Source organism: Triturus cristatus, chromosome 4_1, assembly GCF_964204655.1.
Source record: "Triturus cristatus chromosome 4_1, aTriCri1.1, whole genome shotgun sequence".
Classification (NCBI taxonomy): Eukaryota; Metazoa; Chordata; class Amphibia; order Caudata; family Salamandridae; genus Triturus; species Triturus cristatus.
The window spans coordinates 63,636,658-63,654,942 of NC_140585.1; the positions used below are offsets into that span (position 1 = coordinate 63,636,658).

Here is an 18,285-nt window from a genome sequence, read left to right on the forward strand (position 1 = left end):
CATTAAAGAAAATAGTGCTTAAAGACTAGAGAAGACATACCATGTAACAGCAGAAGTAAAAGGGCCAGTCCTCATGTGAGGTTACAAATAAAGACAAGATACTAAGGCGGGACTAACAAGCCTATTAATCAATCAGAAGCTGCCATTTGCAAAGGGGAATGACACAAGCCAATGAAAAATATGGGCGGAGCTTCAAGTCTGTTCTCAAATACAGCATGTCTCGCAGAGCAGCACATGCGCTGCCCAGGTTCGATCTAAACATTGCCATGCTTGGATTTGACTAGGGGTTGGCAAAATGTTTCATTACGCCTGTGGAATCTGGCGACTTCGCGTTACTCTTGTAATGTGGAGTTCTGCCAAATTCTGCCAATCTCTGCTAGGTGAATTTTTTCCCCGCGAGGCTCCAGAAATGTGTGCAAGATCTGGCATCCCGAACACCATTTTCTAATGCGGGCGGTCATGAGCAGAGGGCTGCTTCTCGAGTAGATTTGGAGCTGCTCAAGTAGATTTTCTCAAATCCACTTGAATGGGCACGCGCTCTTGCGCACTGCATGGTGCCATACGCACTGATTTTCAGCGCTGCGTGCAGTATTGGCGCTAAATTGCATCACAACGTGCATATTTCTGTCCACTGGTATTCTGGAGAATCTCGTGGTGTTTTAAATTCACTTTGTTGAGTTCCATGGAGTGAAACTTCATGAGTTCCACCCACCTCTGGATTTGACACTACAATGTCAAAAAGGATGCCAATGTGCAGATTCTGTGAGGTTCAGGACTCATCTAGGCCAATTCAGGTCGATCTGTCAGTCAATCACAGTGATGTATTGTGTAGCACCTGGGAGAAATTTAACACCTCATTCACACCTATTCAAATGCCCAACACTAATTGAGAAGTTGGAGAGGAAATGCAATTAGCCTCCCGGAACTTAGGGCACAAAACAGGTAACTTTCCAAAAGTAAATTTCTTTAATATTTATTAAATATCTGACTTCACAATTGAATTAGATTTTCAGCAACTCTTAAAACTAGTTGTTTCATTATTTATCTAGCTAATCCCATTTCCGAGACACAGTATTAGGATTTTCATTTGTTTTCCTTCTTTTCTACATAGGACATCTAGGCATGCCACTGTGAAAAATAGTTTTTGGGTGCTGGTTTCTTTATGGATGTGTTCACATTAAGTTTCTACATTTCCTATTTTTAAATACCATGCATTATGCTTGTGGGCTATCAGGGTTTATATGACAGGTTGAATTGCAGTCTATATACCGCTACAGTTATGCTACACTGGGTTGGCCTGAAGCTATGTTTGCATTGCAGCAGTGGCCGATGGTACAATAGGTTAAGCAGTCCACTGGTGGCATTTTACTTGCAGGCCCAAACAACACTAATTGGGGACTTGTAGGCAAGTTAATTATGCTAATTAGCAATATGCCTATTTAACCATGTTTAGAGGGGGAGCACAGGCACTTTACACCTAGTTAGCAGGGGTAAAATGCACAGAGTTCTAAAGTAGGCAAAAATGCAGGTGAAAAATCTGGCGTGACCACGTAGAAAAAGTATTTCCTATATCTTCCATTGTTTTTCTCCAATCATCTTGCTTTCACATTTAATGCCTCCCCCGCTTTTCTCCCATCTCCATTTCTTGTTCTCTCTATACTTTTAACACGCCTAGTTCTTGCTTCCCTTTTGCATCTCTTTCCCTGTCGCGCAGTCTTTACCACCCCCTCTCTCATGCATGGTATTCATCCCCAACCTTTCCAACTCTCATCTAAAAAGTCTCTCTTTCCTTGATCCTTTTTCCAGGCACAGCCTTCCCAGCCGTTGACATGGAAGCGTATACGCTCATCAGCCGTGAGGACTACCCTCGAACTGCAGAGGGGGAGATGTCAGGATTCATCCACCCCAAGCTGCAGGTCAGTCCGAACTGTCTCTACCTATCTTGTTGCTCAGTGGAAACGAATATAGAGTATGGGCACCTAGGTGCTGTTACCGGCAAATAATTGTTTGAGGTCTGTTAGTCCAATGGGTTCACTGATGAAGGGAGACAGGACTGTGCTCCTAGAATGCATCAGTGCTGGAATATGCCACCTCTCATGTCATTGGGACAGTGGTAAAACTACACACGTCTGTGGCCACTTCTGGTGAGACGGAGATGATCCACATGGTCTTTATTGCAAGTGGGGTAGGTGAGCTAAGTGGACATGGAAGTATAACCCATTCTTTTTCACTTACCACAGAATGGCTAACCAAAGTGTGTGTGAGTGGTTGTGCTGGTGCTTAAAGTACCTGCCTCTCTCTGGTTGTGTTGCTGATTCTGTAGTGCTTGTACGCGTCAGAGGATAGCTGCTTTTGGCCAATGGCCTGCCCTGAAGCACAGTGTCCCGACTGGTGTAGTTCAGAATCTGAGGTGGTGTCACGGGAGTTTTTCAGCTCACATTTCTTTCACCCCTTTGTTTTTTAATGTGATTTATATAGATTCTTAAGTTTGTGATAGACACAGTTCCTTGGTATTATTATCCAACATGGTTTCATGGACCACAAAGAGGCGAGTCAGTCTCAAAAGAGCAATGTTACCAAAGTCAGGTATTCCCGGGCAACAGCAGTTGCCTCTCACCCTCCTGGCACGTGAGCTATGCCAGGCACCCATATGAATGATCTTCATTTAGAAGAGGAATTCATGGAATGAATACAAGTGACATGTACACTTTGCAGTATGCACCAAACCCCAGGGCACAGGTTAAACTATGGTACAGAGAACACCGGCAAGCCTGGATCTATGCATTCGGCCTAGTGGCTGCCGGGCAGTGCAGACTGTTCTGATTGTATTTGATATTAATTGTCGGACTTCAGCGCAGACAGAACCCGGTGAGTCCTCTGGTTATGAAGGCCAGGCTTGGATTCATGTGGTCAGAGCATCAGACGCAGATCCCGGTGAGTCCTCTGCTTATGAAGGACAGGCTTGGATTCATGTGGTCAGAGCATCAGGCGCAGATCCCGGTCAGTCCTCTGCTTATGAAGGCCAGGCTTGGATTCATGTGGTCAGAGCATCAGGCGCAGATCCCGGTGAGTCCTCTGCTTATGAAGGCCAGGCTTGGATTCATGTGGTCAGAGCATCAGGTGCAGATCCCGGTGAGTCCTCTGGTTAAGAAGGCCAGGCTTGGATTCATGTGGTCAGAGCATCAGGCGCAGATCCCGGTGAGTCCTCTGCTTATGAAGGCCAGGCTTGGATTCATGTGGTCAGAGCATCAGGCGCAGATCCCGGTGAGTCCTCTGCTTATGAAGGCCAGGCTTGGATTCGTGTGGTCAGAGCATCAGGCGCAGATCCCGGTGAGTCCTCTGGTTATGAAGGCCAGGCTTGGATTTGTGTGGTCAGAGCATCAGGCGCAGATCCCGGTGAGTCCTCTGGTTATGAAGGCCAGGCTTGGATTCGTGTGGTCAGAGCATCAGGCGCAGGTCCCGGTGAGTCCTCTGGTTATGAAGGACAGGCTTGGATTCATGTGGTCAGAGCATCAGGCGCTGATCCCGGTGAGTCCTCTGGTTACGAAGGGCAGGCTTGGATTCATGTGGTCAGAGCATCAGGCGGAGATCCCGGTGAGTCCTCTGGTTATGAAGGCCAGGCTTGGATTCGTGTGGTCAGTGCATCAGGTGCAGATCCCGGTGAGTCCTCTGGTTATGAAGGACAGGCTTGAATTCATGTGGTCAGAGCATCAGGCGCAGATCCCGGTGAGTCCTCTGCTTATGAAGGCCAGGCTTGGATGTATGTGGTCAGAGCATCAGGCGCAGATCCCGGTGAGTCCTCTGGTTATGAAGGCCAGGCTTGGATTCATGTGGTCAGAGCATCAGGCGCAGATCCCGGTGAGTCCTCTGCTTATGAAGGCCAGGCTTGGATTCGTGTGGTCAGAGCATCAGGCGCAGATCCCGGAGAGTCCTCTGGTTATGAAGGCCAGGCTTGGATTCATGTGGTCAGAGCATCAGGCGCAGATCCCGGTGAGTCCTCTAATTAAGAAGGCCAGGCTTGGATTCATGTGGTCAGAGCATCAAGCGCAAATCCCGGTGAGTCCTCTGGTTATGAAGGCCAGGCTTGGATTCATGTGGTCAGAGCATCAGGCGCAGATCCCGGTGAGTCCTCTGGTTATGAAGGCCAGGCTTGGATTCATGTGGTCAGAGCATCAAGCGCATATCCAGGTGAGTCCTCTGGTTATGAAGGCCAGGCTTGGATTCGTGTGGTCAGAGCATCAGGCGCAGATCCCGGTGAGTCCTCTGCTTATGAAGGCCAGGCTTGGATTCGTGTGGTCAGAGCATCAGGCACAGATCCCGGTGAGTCCTCTGCTTACGAAGGGCAGGCTTGGATTCATGTGGTCAGAGCATCAGGCGCAGATCCCGGTGAGTCCTCTGGTTATGAAGGGCAGGCTTGGTTTCAAGTGGTCAGAGCATCAGGCGCAGATCCCGGTGAGTCCTCTGGTTATGAAGGCCAGGCTTGGATTCATATGGTCAGAGCATCAGGCGCAGATCCCGGTGAGTCCTCTGCTTATGAAGGCCAGGCTTGGATGTATGTGGTCAGAGCATCAGGCGCAGATCCCGGTGAGTCCTCTGGTTACGAAGGCCAGGCTTGGATTCATGTGGTCAGAGCATCAGGCGCTGATCCCGGCGAGTCCTCTGGTTACGAAGGGCAGGCTTGGATTCATGTGGTCAGAGCATCAGGCGCAGATCCCGGTGAGTCCTCTGGTTATGAAGGCCAGGCTTGGATTCATGTGGTCAGAGCATCAGGCGCAGATCCCGGTGAGTCCTCTGGTTATGAAGGCCAGGCTTGGATTCATGTGGTCAGAGCATCAGGCGCAGATCCCGGTGAGTCCTCTGGTTATGAAGGCCAGGCTTGGATTCGTGTGGTCAGAGCATCAGGCGCAGATCCCGGTGAGTCCTCTGCTTACGAAGGGCAGGCTTGGATTCATGTGGTCAGAGCATCAGGCGCAGATCCCGGTGAGTCCTCTGGTTACGAAGGGCAGGCTTGGATTCATGTGGTCAGAGCATCAGGCGCAGATCCCGGTGAGTCCTCTGGTTATGAAGGCCAGGCTTGGATTCGTGTGGTCAGAGCATCAGGCGCAGATCCCGGTGAGTCCTCTGGTTATGAAGGCCAGGCTTGGATTCGTGTGGTCAGAGCATCAGGCGCAGATCCCGGTGAGTCCTCTGCTTATGAAGGCCAGGCTTGGATGTATGTGGTCAGAGCATCAGGCGCAGATCCCGGTGAGTCCTCTGGTTATGAAGGCCAGGCTTGGATTCATATGGTCAGAGCATCAGGCGCTGATCCCGGTGAGTCCTCTGCTTATGAAGGCCAGGCTTGGATTTATGTGGTCAGAGCATCAGGCGCAGATCCCGGTGAGTCCTCTGGTTATGAAGGCCAGGCTTGGATTCATGTGGTCAGAGCATCAGGCGCAGATCCCGGTGAGTACTCTGCTTATGAAGGCCAGGCTTGGATTCATGTGGTCAGAGCATCAGGCGCAGATCCCGGTGAGTCCTCTGCTTATGAAGGCCAGGCTTGGATTCGTGTGGTCAGAGCATCAGGCGCAGATCCCGGTGAGTCCTCTGGTTGTGAAGGCCAGGCTTGGATTTGTGTGGTCAGAGCATCAGGCGCAGATCCCGGTGAGTCCTCTGGTTATGAAGGCCAGGCTTGGATTCATGTGGTCAGAGCATCAGGCGCTGATCCCGGTGAGTCCTCTGGTTATGAAGGACAGGCTTGGATTCATGTGGTCAGAGCATCAGGCGCTGATCCCGGTGAGTCCTCTGGTTACGAAGGGCAGGCTTGGATTCATGTGGTCAGAGCATCAGGCGCAGATCCCGGTGAGTCCTCTGGTTATGAAGGCCAGGCTTGGATTCCTGTGGTCAGTGCATCAGGTGCAGATCCCGGTGAGTCCTCTGGTTATGAAGGACAGGCTTGAATTCATGTGGTCAGAGCATCAGGCGCAGATCCCGGTGAGTCCTCTGCTTATGAAGGCCAGGCTTGGATGTATGTGGTCAGAGCATCAGGCGCAGATCCCGGTGAGTCCTCTGGTTATGAAGGCCAGGCTTGGATTCATGTGGTCAGAGCATCAGGCGCAGATCCCGGTGAGTCCTCTGCTTATGAAGGCCAGGCTTGGATTCGTGTGGTCAGAGCATCAGGCGCAGATCCCGGAGAGTCCTCTGGTTATGAAGGCCAGGCTTGGATTCATGTGGTCAGAGCATCAGGCGCAGATCCCGGTGAGTCCTCTAATTAAGAAGGCCAGGCTTGGATTCATGTGGTCAGAGCATCAAGCGCATATCCCGGTGAGTCCTCTGGTTATGAAGGCCAGGCTTGGATTCATGTGGTCAGAGCATCAAGCGCAGATCCCGGTGAGTCCTCTGGTTATGAAGGCCAGGCTTGGATTCATGTGGTCAGAGCATCAGGCGCAGATCCCGGTGAGTCCTCTGCTTATGAAGGCCAGGCTTGGATTCATGTGGTCAGAGCATCAGGCGCAGATCCCGGTGAGTCCTCTGCTTATGAAGGCCAGGCTTGAATTCATGTGGTCAGAGCATCAAGCGCAGATCCCGGTGAGTCCTCTGGTTAAGAAGGCCAGGCTTGGATTCATGTGGTCAGAGCATCAAGCGCATATCCCGGTGAGTCCTCTGGTTATGAAGGCCAGGCTTGGATTCATGTGGTCAGAGCATCAAGCGCAGATCCCGGTGAGTCCTCTGCTTATGAAGGCCAGGCTTGGATTTATGTGGTCAGAGCATCAGGCGCAGATCCCGGTGAGTCCTCTGGTTATGAAGGCCAGGCTTGGATTCATGTGGTCAGAGCATCAAGCGCAGATCCCGGTGAGTCCTCTGCTTATGAAGGCCAGGCTTGGATTCATGTGGTCAGAGCATCAGGCGCAGATCCCGGTGAGTCCTCTGCTTATGAAGGCCAGGCTTGGATTCATGTGGTCAGAGCATCAGGCGCAGATCCCGGTGAGTCCTCTGCTTATGAAGGCCAGGCTTGGATTCATGTGGTCAGAGCATCAGGCGCAGATCCCGGTGAGTCCTCTGCTTATGAAGGCCAGGCTTGGATTCGTGTGGTCAGAGCATCAGGCGCAGATCCCGGTGAGTCCTCTGGTTATGAAGGCCAGGCTTGGATTCGTGTGGTCAGAGCATCAGGCGCATATCCCGGTGAGTCCTCTGGTTATGAAGGCCAGGCTTGGATTCATGTGGTCAGAGCATCAGGCGCAGATCCCGGTGAGTCCTCTGGTTATGAAGGCCAGGCTTGGATTCATGTGGTCAGAGCATCAAGCGCATATCCAGGTGAGTCCTCTGGTTATGAAGGCCAGGCTTGGATTCATGTGGTCAGAGCATCAAGCGCAGATCCCGGTGAGTCCTCTGGTTATGAAGGCCAGGCTTGGATTCATGTGGTCAGAGCATCAGGCGCAGATCCCGGTGAGTCCTCTGCTTATGAAGGCCAGGCTTGGATTCATGTGGTCAGAGCATCAGGCGCAGATCCCGGTGAGTCCTCTGCTTATGAAGGCCAGGCTTGAATTCATGTGGTCAGAGCATCAAGCGCAGATCCCGGTGAGTCCTCTGGTTAAGAAGGCCAGGCTTGGATTCATGTGGTCAGAGCATCAAGCGCATATCCCGGTGAGTCCTCTGGTTATGAAGGCCAGGCTTGGATTCATGTGGTCAGAGCATCAAGCGCAGATCCCGGTGAGTCCTCTGCTTATGAAGGCCAGGCTTGGATTTATGTGGTCAGAGCATCAGGCGCAGATTATTATTATTATTATTATTTATAAAACTTATAATGCGCAACAGCTACCCGCAGTGGGTTTCCCGGCGCCAGGGATAGACTAGAGAAGAAAAGGAGAACACAGTAACCATGACAACACCAAATTAAATAACAGGAAGAAATTAAAAAAGCAGAGTCTTTAATTTTTTCCGGAAGTTCAATAAGTTGGCTTCCAACTTAAGGGCAGTAGGCAAAGTGTTCCAGAATTTGGGTCCTAAATAAGAAAAGGACCGTCCACCCATTCTGACAAGTTTAAATCTTGGAACAACAAAATCGCCGTTTGCCGAAGATCTTAACAAGCGAGTGGGTTTGTATGCTTGAACAAGGCATTTTAGGTATTTTGGGGCCACACCATTCTTAATCTTAAAAAGATAACACAGGGCTTTGAATTTTATGCGACTAGCAATTCTCAGCCAATGCAGGTCGCGGAGGGCCTGTGTTGCCGAGGATCTCCGTGGCAGATTACATAAAAGTCGAGCGGCTGAGTTTTGTACTACCTGGAGTTTATTTAAGGTAAAAACATCAGCGCCAAGATAGAGAACATTGCCGTAATCAAGACGAGATGTGACTAACGCTTGTACGACAGTTCTCCGAGTAGAGTGGGGAAGCATCCACAGAATTTTCTGCAGCCACCTTAAGATGGCAAAGCAGGTGGAGGCAACCTTGGTAACTTGCTGTCTCATTGATAGCTTGTCATCAATAAGAAAACCAAGATTGCGGACCACAGAAACCGGTTGTGGAAGGGGTCCCATATTACTTGGCCAGTGCTGAGGGCCCCATAACTCTTTGTTTTTACCTAAAATAACGACCTCCGTCTTGTCGCCATTCAACTTTAAAAGATGTGTTTGCATCCATTCGGCGACACGGGAAAGTCCATCTCTTAGAACAGAGTCACGGTTGCCTTCACTACTGGAAAGGGAGAAGACGATCTGTGTGTCATCGGCATATGAAAAGATGGTCAGCCCAGCGTCCTCAGCGATGGTAGCCAGGGGTCTAACATAAATGTTGAATAATAGGGGGCTGAGTATAGACCCCTGGGGGACGCCATATGCCGATGAACAAATAGCTGAGGAGGCCTTCGTCGAAAAGACCTGAAAGGTGCGCTCACACAAAAAGGAGGCAATCCAGGCGAGTGCGGGGCCATCCACTCCAAGGGACCGGAGGGAATTTAAAAGAATGGTATGGGACACGGTATCAAAGGCCGCACTCAAATCCAATAGGATGAGTGCAGATGTTTCCCCTCGATCAATACCGTGTCGCAACTTCTCCGTAACCCCTAGGAGAGCAGTCTCAGTAGAATAGTGTGCTCGAAAGCCAGATTGAGAAGGATGTAAAAATTCAGAGCTTTCCACTATTTGATTTAACTGAGAGTTAATATGTCTTTCCAGTACCTTTGAAAGAAAAGGCAACAAAGATATGGGTCTAAAGTTGGACAAGTTCACAATGTCCGCACCGGCTTTCTTTAGGAGGGGGACAACCATTGCGTGCTTCCATTCTGGTAGCACATAGGACTCCGACAAGGACGCATTGAGAAGACTCATTAGAACCCGACGGGGTTTGAGATCCAATAACTTTAAAACTCTTGCTGGGATCAAATCGCGAGGGGATCCAGATCTGACACTGTTCAAACAGGAAAAAAAGGAGGTATCATCAAACAGCTGCCAGTTAGTGACCTTCAGCAAAGGGGAGGATAGTTCAGGCGCGTTCGGTTGCGTCTGGTGAGAGTCCGTTGCGGTCAAGGGAGAACTCATAGAGTCGTATATACGCTCAACCTTGGCCACGAAAAACTCAGCAATAGCTATACATTGATCCTCCTCCAAAGCGGGAGGGGTCGGAGTAGCATCAGCTCCTGCTAGCTTTTTTACAACGGAGAAAAGAGTGCGTGGGCAGTTCTGGGCTTGCATCACTGTACTCACAGTGTAAGAGGCCCTAGCTTTTTTACATTGGAAGTGATACCCTTTAAGGGCTTCTTTATATTCCGCTTTAGAAGACGCAGAATAGAAATGCCTCCATTTCCTTTCAAGCACCTTGCACTTGGCTTTTAGGATTTTTAATTCTTCCGAGAACCAAGGTGCAGGGGGGTGATCCCGGTGAGTCCTCTGGTTATGAAGGCCAGGCTTGGATTCATGTGGTCAGAGCATCAAGCGCAGATCCCGGTGAGTCCTCTGCTTATGAAGGCCAGGCTTGGATTCATGTGGTCAGAGCATCAGGCGCAGATCCCGGTGAGTCCTCTGCTTATGAAGGCCAGGCTTGGATTCATGTGGTCAGAGCATCAGGCGCTGATCCGGGCGAGTCCTCTGCTTATGAAGGCCAGGCTTGGATTCGTGTGGTCAGAGCATCAGGCGCAGATCCCGGTGAGTCCTCTGGTTATGAAGGCCAGGCTTGGATTCATGTGGTCAGAGCATCAGGCGCAGAGCCCGGTGAGTCCTCTGGTTAAGAAGGCCAGGCTTGGATTCATGTGGTCAGAGCATCAAGCGCAGATCTCGGTGAGTCCTCTGCTTATGAAGGCCAGGCTTGGATTTATGTGGTCAGAGCATCAGGCGCAGATCCCGGTGAGTCCTCTGGTTATGAAGGCCAGGCTTGGATTTATGTGGTCAGAGCATCAGGCGCAGATCCCGGTGAGTCCTCTGGTTATGAAGGCCAGGCTTGGATTCATGTGGTCAGAGCATCAAGCGCAGATCCTGGTGAGTCCTCTGGTTATGAAGGCCAAATATAGTGTCAAAAACGTTGTTTTGGAAAAATATTGTCTATCTATTCTTATAATGGTAAGTGCAAAAATATGGAAAAAAATCTCTTTTCACACTAATATCTTTCAAAAACATACAAAAATAGAGTTTCTTAATGTATATAGTTTAGAGTAGTACATTTTAAAACATACAATTAATATAATGTTAATTAAATAAAACTCACTAATATTCAATACTACACATAAATACTTTATAAGCCCTGAGGAACCAAAAACATATCACACCCTCACAAGGAATCTGCGACACCCTATTGGACTTTTTTCACAACAAAATCTGGTTCTACCGAGTCTTCCAACTCCAACGCCTGCCGAGGACATCAACCTCCTCACGCCGAACGACGCCCACCAGCTCAACTTGTGGAACACCCTTACCTAGAAAGAAATGGCATCCAGCATAAGCTCCATCCACTCCAGAGCCTCAGTAGACCACTGCCCCTACCACATTTTCAACCTCGGCAATCAATCCATCAGCAAACAACTCACCAAGGTCCTCAAATCCTCGATTAACCAGGCCCACTCCCCCAAGAAATGGAAACATGCAGACGTGAATCTGTTGCTGAAGTAACCGTCCGCTGACCCAGGAGATCTCAAGAACTACCAACCCAACTCCCTGCTCTGCTTCCCGGCCAATGTAATCGAAAAAGCTATCAAGATCCAGCTAACCAGACATCTAGAGAATCACAACCTGCTTAATACCTTCTGAGTCAGCTTCAGAATAAAATACAGCACCGAGACAGAGTAGTTTCAGCCACGGACGACATCAGAACACTGCTAGACCATGGAAAAACAGCAGCCCTATCCTCCTCGACCTCTCAGCAGCCTTCAACACCATATTCCACCCCACACTGATCAAAAGACTCCACCAGATGGGAACCCAAGGAGCAGCCGTCAAGTGGATCGCATCCTACCTCACAGGAAGAATGCAGAAAATCCTCCTCCACCCTACTCTACGCTCCCTAAGAACATCACCTGCGGGGTACCTCAAGGCTCTTCCCTCAGCTCAACCCTCTTCAACATGTACATGACACCACTAGCTAACGTCATTAGGAGCCACAGACTCAACATCATCTTACCGACGACACCCAACTCATCCTCTCTCTAACAACCATCAAAGACAGATTCCAAAGATGCATGAAGGATGTGGCCATCTGGATAAACAATGGTCTCAAACCCAACACAGACAAGGCAGAAGTACTCATCTGCAGAAAAGGCAAGGACACCTTATGGAACAACAAATGGTGGCCACCCGAGCTGGGCCCTACCCTCAAACCCACAGTACATTCCTGCTACCTCTGCATCATCCTCAACAACCAGCTATCCATGAAGAAGGAGGTCAGCGCAGTCTACCTACGTTTGCACCCTCACCCTCAGACCCACCCAACACCAGGCGAACTAGCACACAAGCTCTCATCACCACCAGACTCAACTACGGCAACTAACTCTACGTTGGAATCACTGCCCAACTCATGAGGAAACTCCAGAGCATCCAGAGCACAGCAGCCAGACTCATCCTTGACCTCCCCAGACAGACGCACATCACCCTTCACCTCAGGTAATAATAGGCTACCAGTCGCATCGAGATGTCGGTACAAACTGCTCACCCATGCTAACAAAGCACTATACGTAAATGTCCTAGTCTTGCTCGCTTCAGAAAACTCCTGAAGACGGAATTATTCAAGGCTTGAGCTATGGGCATCTGTGCCTGCCTGACTTGTTTCTATGTTAGCGTGGAGATACCCCTTTGGGGGTGATTCCTGTGCTCTATAAATTCCCTACATACATACATACATACATATACAACGAAGGACTGGCGTACCTCCACAAACGAGTGAACTTTCACAAACCCACCAGGAAGCTTCGTTCCGGATCCCACTCTTTGGCAGCCATCCAATGCCTCCGAGCGAACAGCGGAGGCCGCTCTTTCTCCTACCTGGCGGCTAAGACCTTGAACACCCTCACCCTGCACCTCAGAGCCTCAACGTTGCTCCAGCAGTTCAGGAAGGACCTCAAGACCTGGATGTTCAACCAATAAGTACAGGCAGCATGATCCCACAGCGCCTCGAGACCCTCACTAGTGAACCAGCTGCACTTCACAAATCCTGTTTGATTGATATATACTTACATAAACACACATTTCATATGTGTGTGTGTGTGTATATATATCAGTGTAACATTATTAAACATGTATATCTTACATTGCATTCATGTTTCCATTAATTTTACTACAGTAAATAATACATCATTTATATATTCACATGAAACATACACATTTAATAACAATTCAATTCCAAACATTACAGAAATTGCCAAACAAATACAATATATGACATTTTAAAAAGCAAGACATTTACAAAAAATAATATAAACATTTTAAAACAAATACAAATGTGAACAAATGATATAAAAGTACAATTTTAAACACAAATTAATAAAAATCATATTTAACCAATATTAGGAAAAGTATTGGAGTCTGGGAATAATAGGTATACTATTCCCAATGGGCAACCGTAGAGAAAGTGTGGGTCTTCGGAGGGGGTTAAATATATTATTCCCACTCCAAACAACTCAACTGTAGTGAAAGTGTTGGATTTCTGAGGGATTAGATGTACTTTTCCCACTGCTACCAGGGCAACAGTAGGGAAAATGTTGGACTTTGAAGGGGTTCCATTTTCTATTTCCACTCCAAACAGCATAATAGTAGGGGAAGGGTTGAACTTTGGCAGGGTTAGATTTACTATTCTCATTCCAACCAGCACAATAATAGGAAAAATGTTTGACTTCGGAGAGGTAATATTTACTATTCCCACTGCAGTCAGTGCAACAGTAGGGAAAGCGTTGGGACTCTCGAGGGGGTACATTTACTATTCCCACTCCATTCTGTGCAACAGTAGGGAAAGCTGTGGACATCGGAGGGCTTAAATTTACTATTCCCACTCCAGTCTGTGCAACAGTAGGGAAAGCGTTGGGACTCTCAAGGGGTTACATTTACTATTCCCAATCCAGTCTGTGCAACAGTAAGGAAAGTGTTGGGACTCTCAAGGGGTTACATTTACTATTCCCACTCCAGTCTGTGCAACAGTAGGGAAAGCTGTGGACATCGGAGGGTTTAAATTTACTATTCCCACTCCAAGGGAAAACATAGTACTTCGGCAGGGTCGGATTGTATCTTTCCACCCCAGTCTATGCAACACTAGGAAAACTACTTCACTTTCAACACATTACATATTGCAATAGCCCTATAATTCAGAAAAGAATATATTTTTTTTAATATAAACATTAAATCGATTTTATATATATATATATATAAAAAAGAAAATCATTAACCAATTTACAAAATTTATAAACAATGTAATTATACATTTTTAATGAAAAAATAAATGGTATTTAATAATTTCCTAATTAGCTTCCCCCATACCCCTACAAACATAACAACCAGCAAACTAACATAAAAGTGAAATAAGTCAGTATTCCATAGTGTATACATTATAAATCTCAATCACATACTCACTGAACAATTATTTAATAATTACCTAATCAACTTTCTACCCTATCCTCATACAAACCCAACAACCCACTACAACACGATAAATTACTATTAGCAATTAAATAAAACAAATTGACATTACTTAACATTACAAACTACATTTAAAAAATAATACCAATAATACAAACTGTAACAAAATTAAGATCTGAACTAAAAAAAAAAAAAAAAAACATTTAAAGAACAATATTTTTGACAACTATTTTATTGAAAACGGTATTACTTTCCTGAAAAAACAATATTCGCCGATATTTCTGCTTTGCAATCATGGGTATCACATGCTTTTCCTGAGATTTCTGTCTCCCGATATATACAACTCGATATTTTGTCCAAATACCATTGTATACTATCCATATAGCCCATAACACGCATGGCCGACATTTCAGAATAAGTTATTGGAACACATATGACTGTATTTGAGGCAGTAGCTCCTGGTTCTTAGCTGAACTGTAGGGGTGGAAGTCTTGACTGCAGCAACCCTGTGCAGGGCAGCTCCTGATGTCACCACTTGAACATCCAGGTATTTTTCCTTCATATGAAACTTGTTTCACAAGCCCAGTCAGGTGCTCTGCAAAGTTTCTGGGATACGTTACTCCTCAGAAGTGTTGTTTCTTTTGGAGACTGGGCTCACCCACAGGGGAACTTGTCTTTACCATAGGCAACTATAACGTCCATGTGCTGGGCCATGACATGACTGAGCTCAGAGTACAGGCTGCTTTCAGACAAAAATGAAAGCAATATGTCTCTCGGTTGCCTCTGGCTCCCCTAAATAAATTAGTGATGCAAGATTAGGTAGTGTGCATGGTTTCATTGAAGCAGGAAAGTATAGTCATACTAGAACTGGTGCATGATGTCAGTTCCTGTTACTTGCTTATCTAGTGGCTGCATTCCTGGCAACACCAATGAGGACTCTCTTTGGGCTGAGCGTAAGCCGAAGATTTGTCAAGAAATAACCTCTTTATGTTTGGTTTGCAGGACAAGGATTTCCTTCCCCTGAACCCCGGTGACCCCATTTTCCAGACCTTGGATGGGAAAGAGGTGGTCTACGAAGGCGACTCAACCATCTACCCTGCCTTCATCAATGAGGCTGCGTACTACGAGAAGAACATCGCCTTTGCCAAAATGGAGAAGAAAGTGTTTTCGGTCCCCGCTCTTCAAGCACAGCTGGACTAATCTGGGGACTGCTGCAGAGGGGAGAGCCCTGCGGCCCTTAAGGAAACATTGCCACGGGGTGCAATACATATGGACTTTTTGGGGTACAGACACAAACAGAATGAAGAGAACTAGAACAGAACCACAGTAACAAACAGCTGCTAATACGCACATGAAGGGATGCCTGAGACAAGACATACAAGGAGATCTACAACAGAGGTCTCAACAGAGGTCTCAAAAGATTCAAACTAAATGCTGAAGGAGAAAAGGGGATGGCCCAGCAAAAGAGAGACCCAGTTTAAAGCTTCCTGTTCTGCAAGACACGCTCGGCGAGGGCAGTTGTCCATTCAGGTCTAGAGCTGCTTGGACAACCTTGGACGTTCAGTAGGGACCTTAAAACTGCTTCCCTCACCCCAACCACGATAGAATAAACCACTAGGTGAGTAGGCAGGCCGATAGAACAGAATCCAAGAAGAGAGATCACAGGTAGAAAGTGAGTCACAATACAGGAAGAAGAGGTGGGCAAAAGAGGCACGGCTATACCCCTCAGGAAAGAAGGACTTGGAGACACAAGAAAGAGAATGTGCACACAAAACGAAAGATGCATGGAGAATACTGGAGACAGGAGAGGGCTTGAAACAGAAGGAAAGATCATGGAGAGGAGCCATGTAGGAAGTGAAAGGAAGAATAGGCAGACACCCAGATCAGAGAATAATACTCTGAAAACAGATGAGGAAGGAGATAGGAGAACAGGGGAGACCAAGCGAACTTTAGTACGTGGAATGTATGAGATACATGGATGAGATGACATCCAAAGACCAGAGGAAGAAAGAGTACTCGACTGACTTCAATACAAGAGGAAGAGGCAGCAGAACATGAGCAGCGCAAGAAATAAACTGAGGGGTCCTTACAAAGTGCACCAAGGGCGGAGTGGAATGGAAACAAGAAACAGAGCCAGAGTAAACAGAAAGCCAGATAAGGAACACATGGACAGCCACCATGGAGTATTGTTTGAGCATCTTTCAGACATCCACTAACAAATCACAAGGAACAAGTACAAAGAACTGAACTCGGCCCTACACTGATGGTTCTCGCACTCAACAAGCTGCAGTTATCTATGCAAATATTTTGTGACACCTCAGGACTTCATGATGGGAACTTCCATGATGAAAAGCTATTTCTGCGGCATCAGCCATCTTTGGTGGTATTGCTTTATAAGGTGCTTTTTCTTCAGTTGATGCAAATACACTGGACAGTCCTATTCTCAGAGAAAATCATGGCAATAAACAGTTCACAGGTCAGCCAATTTTAAAACGTATTCCAGGGACGAATGGTCGCAGGTCAGCCATTCGAAAAGAGTTTACAGGGCGCAATGGTCACGTCAGACATTTTCAAATAATACCCGGGAAGTAACAGGATGCCTGGGTAACCAAAGATTTTATTGCATCGCTTCCGCAGGTAAAATACATCCATATATATATATATATATATATATATATGAGAGCGGAATGGGCAATATCTACTAGGATATGGCACATTTCTGCTCTCTCGCTCTGCGCTGGCGCACTAGTGGCTGCCAAGCACCAAAGCAGGCAGGATTGGTTTTGTGCAGGAAGGAACACCTTCCTGCACAAAACCAATCCTCTGAGCCGATTACCTCTTTCTATTGGTGCAGCAAAGGTAGAAAGAGCGAAAAACGAGGAGAAATAAACATGTTTATCCTTGTTAGGGAGGCATAGCATTTTGACACATCCCCAGGTTCACTATGGTTAGTAAATCTGGGAATGTGCCAAAAACCATGGGTGGGCGCATGGGAACACCCACGCGTCCACCCATATAACGCCTTCCCAGGGCTGAGTAACGCAGGCAGAACCTTGCGTTACTCCAGATTTACTATGAAGGCAGAGCCACGCAAGGTGGCTATGCGTGGCATTGTAAATCTCATGTAAGGGCTTGCGCATCTTGCGTGGCGTAAGGGCAATGCAACCCCCTGGTAAATCTGGCCACCAGTGTGCATTTAAGGCAGTAGACGATTTAGGAGGATTTGTGCAACTCCATCCTACCATTGTCTCAATGCCCAAGCCTTGTGGTTACATTAATGACACACACCAACCTTCCACTGCTTTGGTAAATGAAGAGGTGACCTTCCATATCTGAGGTGACGTCATGAAAATCAGACAATCATGTTTCAATGTATTGCACTTTAAAATAAATACTAGTATTTTTACTCACTTTAGGCTAGCGTTTCTGTTTTTGTGTCACAGAACTGATCCGTAAAAATATATTGCCAATTGGTTCCGTTCAATAAGTGCGGCTTCAAAGGCATACAAGAAGGTCAGTGCTTGCGCTCCTTCAAACCTTGGCCTCTCTGTGTGATGAACAGGCAGGCCATCACATGCAGTGATATGAGAGGGCTCCGATTTCATATCACTTCTTGCACAGTTCCCCCAGTGCGGAGAGGAGCTCAGTGATTTTCAATGGGGTGGGACTTGCAAGACACAGAACGAAAAATAAACACAATATACAATAATGAATTACCTCTGTGAAGAATGGCACAACATTCCAATGGAAACCCTGTTTTTGCATCCTTGTTAACAGAGAACCTCACGGTGCAAAATCACTCTTTGAAAAACGTTTTGAAGTCTGACCCTGCCAAACCAGCTGGTCCAAGGAGGGACAAGATATGAGAAAGGAGTCCGAAAAAGAAGTGCCTTTTGTATGTCTATAAAAACGTTGCTCTGTAACAAGATTAGTCTTATAAATTCTAATACACTGCTTGTTTCTCCACTGGGCCTGAACGTTTGCTAGTAGTTTACCTCAAAAGCAGTTTCTGAGTCACAAGGCCTGTTGTGACGTCACAGGTGACCCATAATGCACTAGGACGAAGACTCGACCTCAGGTTGATTTCCACTCAGCATGAGTAGTGTCAGTGGAGTGTCGAAGACAACATGAAGCGTGCAAGGCAGAACCGAGTGAGGATGAAAGAAAACCATCTGTAATCATGGCTGGCTGACATGGAGGCGGCTGGCTGCACGTGAATCTGCAGCACAACATGCTACAGACATGTACTGGGTATCTATT

At 47.2% G+C, this 18,285-nt stretch overlaps 1 protein-coding gene across 4 annotated transcripts in view; it reads left to right on the top strand.

Annotated features, from left to right (window-relative positions):
- Window positions 1–17,435, top strand: part of LOC146839529 (N-acyl-aromatic-L-amino acid amidohydrolase (carboxylate-forming)-like) — a 227,892-nt gene extending 210,457 nt beyond the window's left edge. For all 4 annotated transcript variants that reach the window (XM_085651584.1, XM_085651583.1, XM_085651582.1 and 1 more), the window contains exons 6-7: window positions 1,807–1,916; window positions 15,028–17,435. In XM_085651584.1, coding sequence (XP_085507710.1) covers window positions 1,807–1,916; window positions 15,028–15,225 — 308 coding nt within the window. In that variant the 3' untranslated portion in view covers window positions 15,226–17,435. The remainder of the gene's footprint in view (window positions 1–1,806; window positions 1,917–15,027) is intronic.
- Window positions 17,436–18,285: the final 850 nt, after the last annotated feature.